General features: G+C 36.0%; 1 protein-coding gene across 3 annotated transcripts in view; it reads right to left on the bottom strand.

Moving 5' to 3' along the window:
• Positions 1 to 18,723, bottom strand: part of LOC132552610 (ras association domain-containing protein 1-like) — a 59,327-nt gene that overhangs the window by 12,876 nt on the left and 27,728 nt on the right. For all 3 annotated transcript variants that reach the window (XM_060216798.1, XM_060216799.1, XM_060216797.1), the window contains 3 exons: positions 5,996 to 6,162; positions 4,137 to 4,289; positions 3,752 to 3,948 (listed from right to left, as the gene is read on the bottom strand). In XM_060216798.1, coding sequence (XP_060072781.1) covers positions 3,752 to 3,948; positions 4,137 to 4,289; positions 5,996 to 6,162 — 517 coding nt within the window. The remainder of the gene's footprint in view (positions 1 to 3,751; positions 3,949 to 4,136; positions 4,290 to 5,995; positions 6,163 to 18,723) is intronic.

The raw sequence follows: 18,723 nt of genomic DNA, 5'->3' as shown, positions 1-18,723 counted from the left end.
CGTTGTACAACAGTGCTAATGAGTATGCATGTCGACAAGGTAGGTGGTTAGGTGATTGACTGTACCATTGTACAACAGTGCTAATGAGTATGCATGTCGACAAGGTAGGTGGTTAGGTAATTGGCTGTACCGTTGTACAACAGTGCTAATGAGTATGCATGTCGACAAGGTAGGTGGTTAGGTGATTGACTGTACCGTTGTACAACAGTGCTCATGAGCATGCATGTCGACAAGGTAGGTGGTTAGGTAATTGGCTGTACCGTTGTACAACAGTGCTCATGAGCATGCATGTCGACAAGGTAGGTGGTTAGGTGACTGGGTTTACCGTTGTACATCTGTGCTAATGAGTATGCATGTCGACAAGGAGGAGCATAGTGTTTTGTGTTCAAACTTTTCATTTTGATGAATAACAGAATATTTTGAACAGTATAAAACTTGAAAAACAAGGCACATTATATGATGTGTTTTTCAAATGGATCTATTTTGAATAGCTCACAGGTTTGATAACAATCTCTAAGGTGAGTTGTGGTTCCTTACACACACGTTTGAACAACATGATTGCATAATGTCTCTGAACTGGTGATAGTGAACTGTAGCGTTAGTATGCTATAGCTTAAACAGCTTAAAAAGTTGATGGGCACCAGACTGACCCCATGCCATAGTTTACCCTTGCACAAGGTGAGCTAACAATGGAGACTGCTTTTAGACGAGACATTTGTCTTTGTGAATCACTGTTAAATGGCCAACCCATTATTGTCAGTGTAATTCTATACCTCAAAATATTACAAATGTAAACAACATTACACAGTAAAAACTGATGCTCACAGACTAAGGAAAAAAGGTTGTATCTTATTATCTAACTTGTGAGATATATTTCGGGGATGATGTCAATTCTGGAGCAGACAGCTAGCACTGTATGAAGGTGAGACGCACAGGATATAACAATGTCTTAGGAGAGCATTGTGTTACAGTACACAATACGCTTGATGTATCCTTTGTTTCAAACAAATCTATAATCCAACAGATAGGATGGGCTGGATTATAAAACAGGAACAAGAAACTACATATGCCTGTCTGAATCATCCCAACATTAATTGCATAATAAAATGTTTTATTAAGGGAAGTTCTTCACAATGTCTTTTATTTACAGACATTAATATCATATGATGCTTATAGTTACACATGAAAGGGTTCTTAAGAGAATGTATTGTGAATGTTGAAAGCTAACTTACTCATAATAGAAAGTCTGGATGAGGCCAAACAAGTATACACCAGCCAAGTGTTCATAAACTAAGGTACAAACAAGTCAAGTATAAACCAAATACACCCTAATCAAGTATAAACCGAGTACACCCTTATCAAGTATAAACCGAGTACACCCTTATCAAGTATAAACCGAGTACACCCTAATCAAGTATAAACCAAATACACCCTAATCAAGTATAAACCGAGTACACCCTTATCAAGTATAAACCGAGTACACCCTTATCAAGTATAAACCGAGTACACCCTTATCAAGTATAAACCGAGTACACCCTTATCAAGTATAAACCGAGTACACCCTAATCAAGTATAAACCAAATACACCCTTATCAAGTATAAACCGAGTACACCCTAATCAAGTATAAACCAAATACAACCTAATCAAGTATAAACCGAGTACACCCTAATCAAGTATAAACCAAGTACACCCTTATCAAGTATAAACCGAGTACACCCTTATCAAGTATAAACCAAGTACACCCTAATCAAGTATAAACCGAGTACACCCTTATCAAGTATAAACCGAGTACACCCTAATCAAGTATAAACCAAATACAACCTAATCAAGTATAAACCGAGTACACCCTAATCAAGTATAAACCGAGTACACCCTTATCAAGTATAAACCGAGTACACCCTAATCAAGTATAAACCAAATACACCCTTATCAAGTATAAACCGAGTACACCCTTATCAAGTATAAACCAAATACACCCTTAACCAAATACACCCTTATCAAGTATAAACCAAATACACCCTAATCAAGTATAAACCCAGTACACCCTAATCAAGTATAAACCCAGTACAAACCAATATATTATGAACCAATTGCACACAAGTCATGCGTGTAAAAAGTATACATAGCCAAATGTGTAAGAAACATACACCAGTCAAGTGTTCTTAAACTACGGTACAGACTGGTACACATTGGCTGTTCCATCTCAAATGCAACAGTTATGGAAACATTACCATAGGATGATGCAAAAGGTACTGAAATCCTATGGAAATGCTATAGAAGTCGTATGTATTACACTGAATAAATGCTGAGAAAATCGTCTGGTTTTTGAAAAGATCTGAAGGCCATTTGATCTTGTGAGAAATGTTGATTCACACGCTACAATATACTTAAGTGATTTTATTATAAGTTTAAACCAAAGCAGCATCTCGAACATATATGTAGATGATGTATGTGAAAGGATTACTGAAACTTGAATTTAATGTACGTCAATTTGTCTATTTCTATAAAAACAAATTGCTTCAGATGCTGGTATCCATTGCAACAGCTACCATGGCATGTTATCGATTTTTACAGGTAAACACCCCTTGGCATCATCTATATGTTTGCAGGGTACACCTGGACGCTGATTATCTCAGGTGACTGCATTGAAGGAAAAAGAAAATCTGTCAATCTCTGACCAATGAATACATACTTAACTACAGACTTAGGAGTTAAGTTATTTTCATTGTCGACCATATCATATAAAAAAAAGGCTTTAACAGATGTGACATATATATAATATAGCAGACAAAATGATGTCATTGAGTTGATGTATTACATATATACAACATATAGACTCTGTTAATGTCAGACCTTGGATTTATACAAAAATTAATTCCTTCTGCCCAATTAAATTATCTTTGAACACAAGGTGATGAAGAAGACAAACTTCCAAGCTATTCCATCATTCACCCATATAGACACAGAGGGGGTCTGACCATCCATTTTTACAAAACTGGGTCTCTTTTACCTCAATCAAAGTACTAAAAAGTCCTGTAAATGAACATTTTTGTAAAGTACAGACAAACGTCATTTTCAGAAATTTGATGACATGTAGTGCATATAATCAATGAAGCTCATGCTCTTTATATAATGCTTAATATGAAGGAGAGATGTGAAAATTCTCTCTGAAGTTCTCTAATCCTCTTATATCTGGAATACACAACTAGCCACTTCCTAAACTAACATGTTCAGTCTTCAGACTACATGTCAACGTGGGTCAACATCATTCATTTCAGCAAACTGTATAATTCTTTAATCTAACATTGCTTCTAGTCAAACATCATGCATGACCCTAAGCCTTTCTGACATTCTGAGGTCCATGGGCCTTAACAATCATATGACTATAAGGACCTATATAAGATAGAACAGAAGTAGTGGTTCATTTAATAATTCAAAATTTAATGTACTTCACACAATAATGCTTCAAACAATATTTGGGCAAAATCCAATCATTCCCACAGGACAGGTAGGGTTTTAGAGAATTTGCTATATTTCATATTTTTTGGCCTTGCCCATCCCAGCTCTGGGCCCAAGAGCTATCATTTATACAACACTGATTCCCCTTTGACAAAGGATGCTTCAGACTAAATTTGGGTAAAATCCCATTACTTCAACAGAAAAAGTAGGATTTTATATTATTTACTGTATTTCATTCAGAAATGTATGAGTTACATGCCTGGTAATTGGACAGTGAGCACATTATCTTACCTGGTAACATGGATAGACTTGCAAGTGTCCCGTGGCATGTAGAAGGACACAGTCAGTGTGTTTTGTTCCACGATGTGCTCCTTGGTAAGCATTTCATAGATGGACGGAGGACGTGCACCGAGAGACATGCAGATTGGTCGGATGAGATTCAACACAACCTTGATAAACCCTTGGAATGCTTCATCTTTTTCTTCCTTCTGAATATAAATAACAATGCAATTGTCAAGCCTTACAGGCACATGTAACATGAAGAATTTTACACAAGTCTCACATTGACATATGAATCTTTCAACTTATTCTTATCCTGAAAACCATACACTTGAAATTTTCTTATAAGGAAAACCCAGTGCTCTACTGGTATGGTTATTGTAGAAAAAATACTTACCAGTGCTACATTAGCAGCAGGAAATACACTATTATACTCTTCAATCTTGCGTTTAAGTTCCTCTCGGTTAAGGGTGGCCTGACTCCGTTTCCGAGGCAACTTTTCATCAGGTATTGTGCCTGATCTATACCCGCTGTCTGTTTCATCTTTCTCCTTTAAATAATCATAGAGTGTCAGCTTTATTGGTAAGGTTATGGATTAGCATACAAACAATCAATAAAAAGCTCATAAGGGCCCGTATTGCTCACCTTGTTAGCTTTGTTCAGATTGTTTTATCTAAACTAAATGAAAAGCATTTAAAAGATTCATATCTATTTCCCCTATTAGGTCCACACCTTTGCCCCATGGGAATCACATGAACCATTTATACAAAATTAAATTCCCTTCACTCCATGTTGCTCAGATAAAATTTCGGCAAATTCCATTCATTTCTACAGGAAGATTAGGATGTTAAAGAATTTGTTCTATTTCCCCTATTGGGTACAGTCCCAGTGGACAAGACCCAACATTCATAAAAAACTGATTACCTTTCATACAAAAGCCAAAATCCAATCATTCCTACAGGAGGAAAAGGATTTTAAAGAATTTGCTCTATTACCCCTATAGGGCCGGTCTTCTCCCCTCCCACCCAAAAGGGCCGAGACCAACAGTTTAAACAAAAATTCATTAACCTTTACCAAAGAATGGTTCAGACCAAAGTTGGAAAAAATCCAATCATTCCAGTGGGAAATATACAACGTTATGCTCAAATATACAATTTTCTATAAAACTGTAGTAAACTTCACCTCCTCCCCAGGGAGAAAAATCTGGGACACATTGGTCACGAAATTCACAATCTCCACTGAGTACCTTAAAACTCTTCCATTCACAAAGAACATTTGATTCTACCATATCTGGGTGTTGAGAAGATTTTTGAAATTTGAGTCAATTTGACCCCTTTTGGCCCCATCAATCTGCCCTTGAAGATAACTCAGTGGTCGCAAATCCTACATGTACAGAATATTTGCCTTTCACTGATGTAAGAAAACTAAACATGGTTATGAATTCATTCAAAGTATTGGATTCAAGAAAGAAAAATATAAAAGATATATTTGAAGAGAAGTCTGAGCATATTGATAAATTCGATCTTGAGATGATAATTATTTCTTGTAGTATGGTTTACAAGTAATATTGGGTCCAGTCTGAGACCAGGAGTCATTATAGCAGTAATGAACATGCGGCGTTCTGATTGGTCAAATGTGAGATATTTTATGAATGAAAGCAGTAGTTCCAAAATTTCTTGCTAAATGTCTTCATGGCTCAAATCATATACTTGAATTGTTTGTGTCCAAAATTAGTCCTAGTTGTGTCGAACTGGTGGTCAGGGGGATGAATAAGCTCTAAATTAGAGTTTTTAGGAAAATACTAGGGCATTTGTAACCCCAGTGAATGGTGTCATTCAAAGGCCTCTTTGAAAGAGCTAACCAAAATGGTCACCTGTAACCAGGCCACAATACTACTGTAGTATCAGTCACTTCATTCTGACAAAGAGCTAACCAAAATGGTCACCTGTAACCAGGACACAATACTACTGAAGTATCAGTCACTTTATTATGACAAAGAGCTAACCAAAATGGTCACCTGTAACCAGGCCACAATACTACTGATGTATCAGTCACTTTATTCTGACAAAGAGCTAACCAAAAATATTTAAATATATATCATCTACATTGAAATGATGGATCAAACAGACAGAAAAAATTTGCAGAGAAGCAAGATCAAATCATTTTGATAGCATCAGCCACTCCAAACAATCTACTGAAATATCTGATACAATCTATGATTTCATGTCACCATAATGGTTAATCTTAATAACTTACATTTGTGGCCTCTGATCCTGTGTCAGTTGTGGTTGGTTGGTCAGGTGGGTCTGTGAGGGAAGTTTCCACAGAATTTGGGTCAGGAGGAAGTCCTTCATCTACAGGTGATGCCTTACATCCGAGTCGAACCAAGGGACCACACTTCTGATGACATGTGAACTGGCAATCTATTAGGGCAAAAGAAATTTCAACATGAAAAACATTAAGTAGATCATTGACAAATGAAAAACCTGTAAATAAGATAATGTCCACACACATAAAGAGACTGAAAACATAGCATATACCCAACTTCTTAAATACTGCAGTATCCCTCACTTAAGTACGTATTCTTTTGACATGTGACCAGAAGTAAGACACAGACTCATCTGGCTTTACTTGGCTGAAATTGCTTCATTAAAACTACAGGAAAAGGAATTCAAAATTATCAAAGCACACACCATATAACATATCTGTTTACAGGGTCAGCCAAACTGTTCATACTTCAGACCAAAGCCTTCCTACAGGTGATGTAAGATTTTAAGAATATGCTTTATTTCCAATATTGGGTCCTACCCCTCCCACCCCAATGAGACCTCAAAAAATGCTTCTCAACAAATTCAGTGCAAAATCCAATCATTCCCAAAGGAGAAGAAGGATTTTAAAGAATTTTCCCTATTGAATCCTTCCCCTTCTGCCTCAGAGAGCCAAGCCTAACCATTTATTCAATTTGATTCCCCTCTACCCAAGATTGCTTCTGACTGAATTTGGGCAAAATCCTCCAGCCCCAGGGGGACAAGACCCATGGTTATTACAAAACTGTCGTTCACCCAGCTATGCTTCAATCCCGATTTGGGCGAAATCTGATCATTTTTATAAAAGTAGTGAGATTTTAAATCATTTGTTCTATTTCCCTATTGGGCTCTGCCCCTCAGGCCCAGGGGGCGGCAACCAACTCCTTATACAAAATTGATTCTTTTTCACCAAGAAATGCTTCATACCAACTTTTGGTATAATTCAATAATTCCAACAGGAGGATTCAGATTTTTAACAATCTGCTCTTTTTCCAATACTGGGAAAGGCCAAGTCAAGCCAGGTCCAGTGCTGCCCCTGCTGCCCCTATGAGATGAGACCCACCATTTATACAACATATATTCCCTTTCACCCAAAAATGCTTCAGACTAAAGCATTCCTACAAGAAAAGTAGGATTTTATAGAATTTGCTCTTTTACCCTTTTGGCCCCCTGCCCCTCTGGCCCCAGGGTCCAGAACTCCCATACAATGTGTCCACAATGTTTTGGGTTTGTTGAACGTTCCTATAACTGTAGGCATATAGAATATAAAATAAAAACATAAACTTTGTTTTTTTTTACAACAACTGTGAAATATGATCCCTGAGTCATAATCTTACAAGTAGACATGATCCTATATCTATAAGTACCAAAGAAAGTACACTGTGATGGGATGTAATAAATAAAATCACCAATGTTCTCTTGTCATCTACTGAATAGAGCTTTTACTTTCAATTATAATCTGTGGTCGGGTAACAATGAGAACTTGTTGATCAAGATCAGGGAAACTTTCCAATAACTGAAAACTTTCATCTCCTTACAGCATACTTAAATCACCATTAATCACTACACACAATCATCCATGGAAGAGATGATTGGTCATTCTTCCGCAATTTAGGTTTTCCCAGTGAATAGCCTGCGTGTAAGACCGTATAATCTGTCCAATTATCCCTATAGGTTTTCAATCTGGGAACTACAATCTGGCTCTAAAGTACACTACAGTATTACAGGGTATCATATAGACTAGTACAACATTATGTCACACCACCACACTACCAGGACCTCATGTGGTCTTAAGCTGTCTAGTATCAGCCTGTCGCTCCCATTCACCTCTAAGCCTAAAACATGATCTCAGACCACTTGACATCATAATCTACTAATAAATAACTGGAATAGGGTATTAATTAAAGATCTTTAACAAAGTACAAAACGATTCTTACATGTTTAATGTGTAAATTTTATCGACAGATCTAATCCAGTAGTGTTAATGTATTATCATAGGAAGATTCTCTAGAATCAAGGGGCTACAGACCAATTTTCAACACAATTTTGTAAAAAGTTTAACTGGATTTTCAATGTTATTTTTGTGATACTTTACATAGGCTTACCAGAACTGTGATAACTTTTTCATCTTATTCTATAAATAATTCAAATTTCACCCTAACATGCAGCTGCAGTTTTCATGTTTGAATTCATAATCTATTGATAGGCCTTGTGTTAATACCACTAGTGCAGTATATAAACTTTTGCATTTGCAGTCACTATATATACCTTCCAATCTCCACTTTTTTCCAACTCTTTCTATAAAATGGTGGAAACAGGAGGCCCAGAAGGCCTCTATTGCTCACCTGGTTAATTTCACTCAAATTGCTTCGTCCAAATTAAATGAAATGCATTTGAAAGATTTCTATCTATTTCCCCCATGTGGCCAATCTGATTTATACAAAGTTCCCATCACTCATTGTCAATAATAATTTTACTACATACCTGTAAGCTCCATTAGACAATCATGTCCTCAATGAGGGTTATATCATATTACAATATTTTACTTGTCTGTATTAATCAGACAACAAACCCATGTGGTATGTATTGTCCAGTAATAAGTTAACCCTCTTCCTGGAGTTGATAATTTTGTGTTGGCCACCAGGACTTCAAAAGCATAACAGAGTACTGTTCCTGAACTACAAATCACATGTAAAAATTCTATAATGAGCTAAACTCTCTTGTCTGTGACAGTAAGTGAAATATACTAGAAACTGAATATAACTCACCAATCTCCCACTCCTGATTTCCATCATAACTAGACCTGTCACCCTGAGGAGATTAATAATACCCCCTCCCATACAATCTTCTGAGGCAAAGACCTCTTCATACTCTTTTTTAATCGAAACTCAAAAGTAAAAAACAGCTGAAAATTATTTTTTGACAGTCCCTAATACCTCTATATACAAAATAAGGTAAAAAAACAGACATCTAAATTTCATCCAATAAGAGACCACAATTTGCCTCAGTATAATTGTCATAATAATACAACCGATACAGTAATGTTTTGCATCCCAATCGCCTCTATAAACCAAATTTGATCAAAATCAGGCAATGTCTAAATTTCAACAAAACAAAGGCCACCATTTGCCTAAGCTATAACCCTATATGCCAAATTTGAAAAAAAAGGAGATAATTTTGACCAACCAGAGGCCAAGATTGTGTTATCATAGTCACAATTTCTGAAACACCTAACATGTTGTACAATAGGTTTTAATAAGTTATACAATTCAATAGAGTTGCAAAGTCACTTCATGGAGCAAATCTCCATATTGTACTGGCCATGCTCCCTGAAAACAACTTTGTTGGAAACAAAATTTTAACAATGTGCAATAATTCTGTAATTAAGAACTAGTAAACTGCACATGCTCTTAGTATGACCAATGTATATACCAAGTTTCATGATCCTAGTTTTAAGGAAAGCAAAGCTATGCTCATGACACAAAACAAAGCAAAGCTAAGCCTATGACACAAAGCTTTACCAAAGGGCAATAACTCTATACAGAGGGATCATGAGCCCTGACTTTGCACACTACACCTTGCTTTTGTACGACTGACGTATACATCACGTTTCAAGATCCTAGATTAAATGCAAGGAAAGTAATGCTCCATGCACAAAATGTTAACAAAGGGCAACAACTCTGTAACTAAGAACCCTGAATTTGGTACATTGCACATCGTCTTAGATGACCATGTATGCACCAAGTTTAATGATGCTTGCTTAACTGTAGGGAAGATTATGCTCTCCAGACACAAAAGAAAGAAAGAAAGAAAGAAAGAAAGAAAGAAAGAAAGAAAGAAAAAGAAAGAAAGACAGAAAGAAAGAAAGAAAGAAAGAAAAAGAAAGAAAGACAGAAAGAAAGAAAGAAAGAAAGAAAGAAAGAAGAAAGAAAGAAAGAAAGAAAGAAAGAAAGAAAGAAAGAAAGAAAGAAAGAAAAAGAAAGAAAGAAAGAAAGAAAAAGAAAGAAAGAAAAAAGAAAGAAAGAAAGAAAAAGAAAGAAAGACAGAAAGAAAGAAAGAAAGAAAGAAAGAAAGAAAGAAAGAAAAAGAAAGACAGAAAGAAAGAAAGAAAGAAAGAAAGAAAGACAGAAGGAAAGAAAGAAAGAAAGAAAGAAAGAAAGAAAGAAAGAAAGAAAGAAAGAAAGAAAGAAAAGAAAGAAAGAAAGAAAGAAAGAAAGAAAGAAAGAAAAAGAAAGAAAGAAAGAAAAAGAAAGAAAGACAGAAAGAAAGAAAGAAAGAAAGAAAGAAAGAAAAAAAGAGGTGATGGATGAGGCATCAACTAAACGCTCCCACTAATATTTTTGGGGAGCATAAAAATCTTTCAAAAAACCACTAGTAATGTGTAATGCATAGTTCGGCAAAGTTTGTCTATGAACAGAAAGATGGCCAAACAAGGTGATTCCAGTTTAACATTCCCCCTCCCCCCATCCTCCTTTCCTCCTCCTTTTGATGTGGGAGGTATAATTATGCAAAGGCATTACTTGGTATCATCTTTTGTTAGAGGAGCCAAGAATCTTTTCTTATTTCATTTTTTTTTATGTAGAGAAGCATTGTCAAGCTGTATTATATAAATATCCTTCGTCAGGTAATACATATCTGGTGTGGCTATCAGAATTCAGATTGTCCTCTAAATGACTTTCAAGTAAGTGATGCTTTGTTACTCCAATGACCTATTTTAATACATTACAGAGTAAAAAAAAATTTAATTCACACATACACCCTAACACACACATTTATCATGTGGTGAATTTCAACCTAGGCATCATTTGTACATTTAATTTCTGTTGGATACTAATACATCTGAATTTAATTTTTTAATTAATTTTCCCATTTAGCATATCACACATCACTCACATTCTAAAGGAAAAATGAAGTTTCATGTCAATGTTTTCAGAATTGGTGGCCATGTAGGTGCTTGTAGCACAAGTTACAGAAGCCTTAACTCCTATCTATAATTTGTTACTTCTTAGACTTTTGCATAGCAACTAAATATAAACCTATTGAAAGAAAAATGAGATACAAGTCTTATATCTTAATAGCTAATTCCAACAGCTAGTTAGAATTTTCTATTACATGAATTTTTATTTGATTTGTGCAAGGTAAATGACACTATTAAATCAGGCACCAGAACTTCAGATACTAATCAACCATTACTTTATTCCACAGGACAGCCATGTATCTGCAGAGATATTTGTAAATTACCATGTCAGCTGGAGGAAGAGATCATCACACAGGGGTAAAAACTGATCAGACCAAGTCTACATGTGGCTGGTTAAGTACAAATTAGCTGATACAGCAAATGACAGATGTTCTTACCCTCAGCTCTAAATCTACCAGCCCTGATATGATCATTTTCAGTGTTTTCATTGAACTGCTGTGATGCATAGCGACTCTATTTTCAGGTATGATCTATCTAACACAGTGACTGAACTAAAGGAACAGAAGTCAGCAACATCCATCTATCTCTTCAACTGGTGATGCAATATGTTGATTTTCAATTTTAACAAAAATATTTCCAAACAATTTTCTATCTAACAGGAAAACAAAGACTAGCTATAGATAAAATAGCTGAATTGAAATTTTGAAGTTGAAGGAAGAACATTTTTATGCATCATGATAAAGTGTGATGTGGTGTAAAGAACAGCCTGGTGTTTTATGAGTTATACTATCAAATACACAAGCTGAACTGTAAAGGGCAAAATCTAATGCATGTACCTGTACACAATTATACATCACTCGCTGTAAATTTCCTCATTAGCTTCTCTAGCCTTACAATATATGCCTCCATTCATAACCTACCAATGTACATCATTAAACACAAGTAGCTCTGGTATATAACTGGATGCTACAATAATGCAGCATGTAAATCACAAGAGGCCCTCATCGGTAAACTGGGTTATTTAGCTATTCAGCCATTAAACAGAGAATTTCAAATATGACAAATAAATTTCCATTTTGGGTCCTGACCATGTGGTCAAACAGAATACAGATTCACTATACATAAAAATTGCTTCAGGCTAAGCTTGGAAAATATCCATATATAAAAGGAGTTTTAAGAACTTACATTTCCCCAACTGGGCCCCACCATTCCTGCCCAAAAAGGGCCTGGATGCACCATTTATAAAGAACTGATTCCTCTTCCCTCAAGAATACTTCAGACCAACTTTGGGCAACATTCAGGAGGAGTAGAATTTCTAAGAATTTGCTAGGTTCCCCTTCTCTCTAGGATGCTTCACAAATTTGGTCAAAATCTGATCAGTCATTCATGAATATAGTAGCAATTTTTAGTAAAAAGTTGGACGCATTCAGACCAGGTGAGCTAAAAATGAAATATTTAAAACAAGGCATTGTACACGATAAAAATACCCTCACACCTCAAATCTGTTTGAAATGATAAGAGTAAATGGAAACCTACACATGTTCACAAAAATCACCTCTTGTAAGATTTTACATTTGCACTTTCTGCAACAGTTACTATAAATAAGTAAAAATGTTGATTGTGTGAATGGTCCAAAAACTTTCTGCTTTCAATGTATAATTTCATGAAAGAAAGTCACTAAAACGTAACTAAAAAAGGTTACTTTTCCTGGTACAGATGGAGGAGGAACTGTAAAACTTACATAATCATCTTCTGTAGATGCTGCCACATCTGACTAAGGCAAAAGTAAGTCCGAAATGGGCAGATTGGTTGGAACTGATGTCTCAACACTGCGATGCTTTTGGCTATTCATGTCAGAATTTAAAACATATTCTCCCCAGATCTATCAGATTGCTACACAAATCACAGTTCACCATGTGTTTATCTCCTGTGAATTCACGCATGGACCCAGTTTCAATACTTTCATCAGAAAACCATTTCCATTGAATGTACACTTCCCTATACTTTCGTTTATTTTGGCAGATGGCACATTTTAAGATCACATAAATGCTTGAACATATTCAATGGTATGTAAGCATTTTACTGACTGAGATTGATGCTGCGAATATACTCTGAATCTAAAGCTGGTTTAATGTAGCCTCAATAATGAAAAACAATCCATAAATTCATGAAGGGATGTTATATTCATTACAATATTTTGAACAAAAACCAAACTGACACTGAAGAAAACTCTATAATGGTTATAAGATGACATAAAATCAGGGCTTTCAAGAACTTTCATTTACTCTCAAGGGTTTTTAAGGCTCATAATCATGTTCAAAGGTTTTTCAAGAAAGAGGTATTGAAGACCCATATCACCATTATTCCACGTGTTGTCGTATTGTCCCTTCTTGGAGAATTAACTCAAACAAGATCAATGTTAGTTCGTGATTGATACAAATCTCAATCTGAATAGGTAATGTGAGTCAGTAACACCTGACATATCATTTGGGTAAGTTTTTAGTATAATATTTGCTGGTCTCATAGCCATCGTATACATGTATTACACCCTTACTCCAATCATAAAGCTAGGATTGGTAGTAACATTCACTTCCGAGGGCTCTGACAACAGGTTGAAATCATAACTGAATTATGTTAAGCTTAAAACTCTACTACCAACTGATGGAGGGAGGATGGGGTGTGCAGCTTAACAGTGGGACTTGGAACAAATCTACATGAATCAGAGGCATATGATCTGGGTGTGAGATAAGATAAGTTTTCCCATCAACCCTTAAAATGTTGGTGTTTTTTGTGTATAAATATATTGATGGAGTATGTAATGAGTATTAAAAGCCTGGCTACTGATGGATCCAAACAAACCACATCCCAATAATTCACTACAGGTTTATTCTCTCATACAGCAGTAATTTGTATGTTATCAATATGGCCTGGGAATCCCACCAGACTAAACTGCTGAAAGTATAATCATAGTCTGGCAATCTTTTTTAAATACAAATTGCAAACAGTACAATTACTTATGTAAAGTATAAAGAAAACATTAAAGTTTCAAATCCAGAAATATTGAAAAATAAATTTTGCTGATCTAACAAGAAGCTGACAAGGCTGTAATTATTTAGATCCTCACACCCTGTAACCCCCATGATGTACATGTTCACATTATCTATGTGTAGATCTGTGTATATATCTGTCTGCACCAAGAGAAGAGGACAACAGCCTAGTCACTTCAACCTCCTTCCTCACTACTATACACAGTGCCTTAAGTACCCAGGGGGCAACCTGGTCTCCTCAACCTCCCATTGCTTTCCTACACAATAACTGGGTAGTACCACCCATCTCATATCTAAGTACAGTGCCTACATTGTAACCAAGGGGCAGCCTAACGTTTAACCTCACCAATCACTTTTCATACAGTACCAAGGCAGTACCGAAGTAGAAGCCTGGCCTTTGACCTCAACCTTTCACCTCTTCATGCTGAATCAGCTGGTAGGCTTGCCTTTAACCTCCCTTTTCACATCTTCATACAGCACGAAGGTAGTACTTAAGTCACAGCCTGGCATTTAACCTCACCCTTAATCTTGTCATGCTATACCGGGGATAGCCTGACCTCTGACCTCCTCTCTCACCTTGACATGATGAATCAGGAGGAGTCACAAACCTCACAAACATCTTTGTATTCTGTACTAGAGGGCAATCTAGCAATCCCTATATACTGCACTAGGGTAACCAGGATTTTAGCCTTCCCTTTCAATCTACATACAGCACCAAGGTAGTAATGAAGTGGCCACCTTGCTGTTAATTTCCGCTTTCACCTCTACATGCTGTATCATGGGGCAGCCTAGTCTCTACACCGATATTTAGTCCAAGTTGAAAACTTTCTCGCTGTTCTGTACCTTTTATGAACTGATTTTAATTACTTAAATCAATGGATTATAGATTTTATGCAGAATATTGAGTAAATACCACAAAAGTGTGTATGCTATTACCTTTTTTTTTTTGCTCAGGTTACAATTTTGTTACTTGTTGGGACTTATTTTCTGTTGATTTTATAATTTACACAAATATTTCATTCTGCAATGCGAACTTGTTATGATGCAATCCGCGTTGCGCCAATGTTTGTAAATCAAGCTATGTAGATCTATAAAGAATTTCCACAAATTACATGCTTGTTTAAATGGTAAATCCAGGTGTACAATTTCCATAAGGACATAAGTACTGTGGATTCATTTATTTTCGTTGGGTTCAATTTTCGTTGTTTCAACAAATTAGACAGTTTCGTGGACTCATAAATTCGTGGATTTTTGATTCTGTGGGAAAAAAATAAAAACGTTAGAATTTTCTCTTTTTGCTTCCAGTCGAATTTTTTTCTGTTTGTATTAAGGCTATGCTCACAGGAATTAACACTAATGACAAGAATAAAAGAACATTTTTTTTCAAGATGGCGTCCTGTGCTTTTATAACGCTGTTTACAACAGTCTCGCATTAATATCAAACCACAAATCAGTATATATCCTGGCGTGTAATCAATCGGTAATTATCAGAAACAATTGTTTTCAGTGTGCTGATCAGTCGGTGTACCGCAGTCATATGAAAACACCACGCGTATCGATGGGACCATGTGTGTAAACAGGTGTGTAAACAAGATCTGCATTATTAATAATTATTGTGAACCTGTAGTCGGATAGAAATACGGATCCAATCTTCAATCGACAGGATGGTCCGATCAAGCCTAGTGTCCACAGTGTCGCTAACGACTGCGATCCCATCATACTTAGCATCACAATGGGTACTTACCCTTTGTTATGTTTAATAATATATAATTATATATCGTTGACACCAATTTAGCGTATCCATGTCGAGCCTCAACTACCCGACTCCCGACTAATTACGGGGCTTCTGTCATTACCGGTGGACGTTTCCGGTGTCGGCAAAGATTTCAATTTCAAAATTACGTTAGTAAGTAGTTCATATTTCGTTGTGTTTTTAAATTCGTGGATTTGCTCATCCACGAAAACAACGAAAATTGGACCCCCACGAAATAAAATGAATCCACAGTAGATGATTTTGTACATCCCATGAAATCCTCATGTGTATGGAATATCCCTTTAATCAAGCCCCTTTCACCTCTACATGCTGTACCAGATGGAGTCTGGCTTTTGACTCCCCCTTCATCTCTACATGTTGTATCAGGAGGGGCAACCTAACCTTCCACATCCCCATTGCCCGTAAACTCCTAACTCACCTCTGTATGATGTACCATATTAAGGAACAGCCTGAACTTCAACCTCCCCTCTCATCTCTTCCTGGCTGAACCAGGGGGCAGCCTTTAAACTAACCCTCTGTCACCTCTACATGTTGTACCTGCAAAGGGTATTCTGGCCTTTCAACTTTCCCTCACCTCTACATGTTGTACCAGGGGGCAGCCTGGCTGTAAGCCTCCCCCTTCACCTGTACCTCAACAAAGCCCCCTCCCTATAGTATGCCTCTCCATGGCCTTAGCTGCTGTACCCTCTTCTCACTCCTGGTATAGAAGGTTTTTACCAACCCAGTGTGGTAATGTTTATAGATAATGGTTGCTATGCAGCTGCTAAGTACCGAGTCTAAATATATTTGAGTAATCTTCTTTTAGGTCTCACATCTAGAACCTTTCTGACTGGTTCTACTGAAGTGTTAACATTTTCCATTATCTACCCTCATTTCAGTTAATCAGACAGTGTAAACAACACAGATAGAATTATGATTTCCAATATTTAACAGTACTGCTGAAGTATAAGTAAACTCCTCGTGAAATCATTCTGATCTCGGACACATATCCCAATTCCAACGTAATAGAATATATTTTCTATATCCATAATTGGCACAATATGCTTTAAGACTTGAAACCAGTTATGTCTATTTGTGTAGTTGAACAAGAAGATGTCATAACAGATCTGATTAAAGAAGGTCCACATTATTATGTAAATATGGTCCACATTATTATGTAAATATGTAAGTTTGTTAACAAAAACAAACATTGAAAATTTTACTAGTAAGATGTTTGCACCTCTATAAGAATATTCTTTTATTCCTAAACTAAAACTTGAACAGAATTCATATATCGTCTGATGAGAACTAATTTACACAAAAAGAAAACCAATCATAATACCAGATCAGAAATTGTTTTCTCACATAAAAGAATTTCTTTCAATGATGAAAGAAAAGATAATCTTTGTTTAACTTTGGTGATATTTCTCTAAGTCTCATCTGTGACAATTGGTCCAATTCCTCAAAAAGCTGAGAAATGGACCAATCGGTGCTCTCATAATTGTATCCTTTGATAAGATACTTTACCCTAATTGCTCTAGATAGTACGGGACCTGCCTACAGTATATTATTCAGCGTAGTAGTCACCTTAAATCTACTATAAGGAGACTCATACCTCAAAATGACCATGGCTGTTCATGGGGAGGTATACCAAGCAACGAATAAACAAGGGTAAGATTGTCAGCCAAGCAAACAAATAAACAAGGGTAAGATTGTCAACCAAGAAAACAAATAAACAAGGGTAAGTTGTCAACCAAACAAACAAATAAACAAGGGTAGTAGTCACCAAACAAACAAATAAACAAGGGTACTAAACAAGGGTAGATTGTCAACCAAGAAAACAAATAAACAAGGGTACCAACCAAACAAACAAATAAACAAGGGTAAATGACCATGGCTAAACAAGGGTTTGTCAACCAAACAAACAAATAAACAAGGGTAAGATTGTCAACCAAGAAAACAAATAAACAAGGGTAAGATTGTCAACCAAACAAACAAATAAACAAGGGTAAGATTGTCAACCAAGAAAACAAATAAACAAGGGTAAGATTGTCAACCAAACAAACAAATAAACAAGGGTAAGATTGTCAACCAAGAAAACAAATAAACAAGGGTAAGATTGTCAGCCAAGCAAACAAATAAACAAGGGTAAGATTGTCAACCAAGAAAACAAATAAACAAGGGTAAGATTGTCAACCAAACAAACAAATAAACAAGGGTAAGATTGTCAACCAAACAAACAAATAAACAAGGGTAAGATTGTCAACCAAACAAACAAATAAACACGGGTAAGATTGTCAACCAAGAAAACAAATAAACAAGGGTAAGATTGTCAACCAAGAAAACAAATAAACAAGGGTAAGATTGTCAACCAAGAAAACAAATAAACAAGGGTAAGATTGTCAACCAAACAAACAAATAAACAAGGGTAAGATTGTCAGCCAAGCAAACAAATAAACAAGGGTAAGATTGTCAACCAAGAAAACAAATAAACAAGGGTAAGATTGTCAACCAAGAAAACAAATAAACAAGGGTAAGATTGTCAACCAAACAAACAAATAAACAAGGGTAAGATTGTCAACCAAACAAACAAATAAACAAGGGTAAGATTGTCAACCAAGAAAACAAATAAACAAGGGTAAGATTGTCAACCAAGAAAACAAATAAACAAGGGTAAGATTGTCAACCAAACAAACAAATAAACACAGGTAAGATTGTCAACCAAGAAAACAAATAAACAAGGGTAAGATTGTCAACCAAGAAAACAAATAAACAAGGGTAAGATTGTCAACCAAACAAACAAATAAACAAGGGTAAGATTGTCAACCAAACAAACAAATAAACAAGGGTAAGATTGTCAACCAAGAAAACAAATAAACACGGGTAAGATTGTCAACCAAGCTAAATAGTTTTGATCATATGATCAAATGTTTCATTGCTTTTCATTCAAATTAGACTGC

Source organism: Ylistrum balloti, unplaced genomic scaffold (genome assembly GCF_031769215.1).
Source record: "Ylistrum balloti isolate Yb309-2 unplaced genomic scaffold, AGI_CSIRO_Ybal_v1 Utg370260, whole genome shotgun sequence".
In the NCBI taxonomy this organism is placed as follows: domain Eukaryota; kingdom Metazoa; phylum Mollusca; class Bivalvia; order Pectinida; family Pectinidae; genus Ylistrum; species Ylistrum balloti.
The sequence above is the reverse complement of the archived record's forward strand: the minus strand, read 5'-3'. Positions and strand labels throughout refer to the sequence as shown.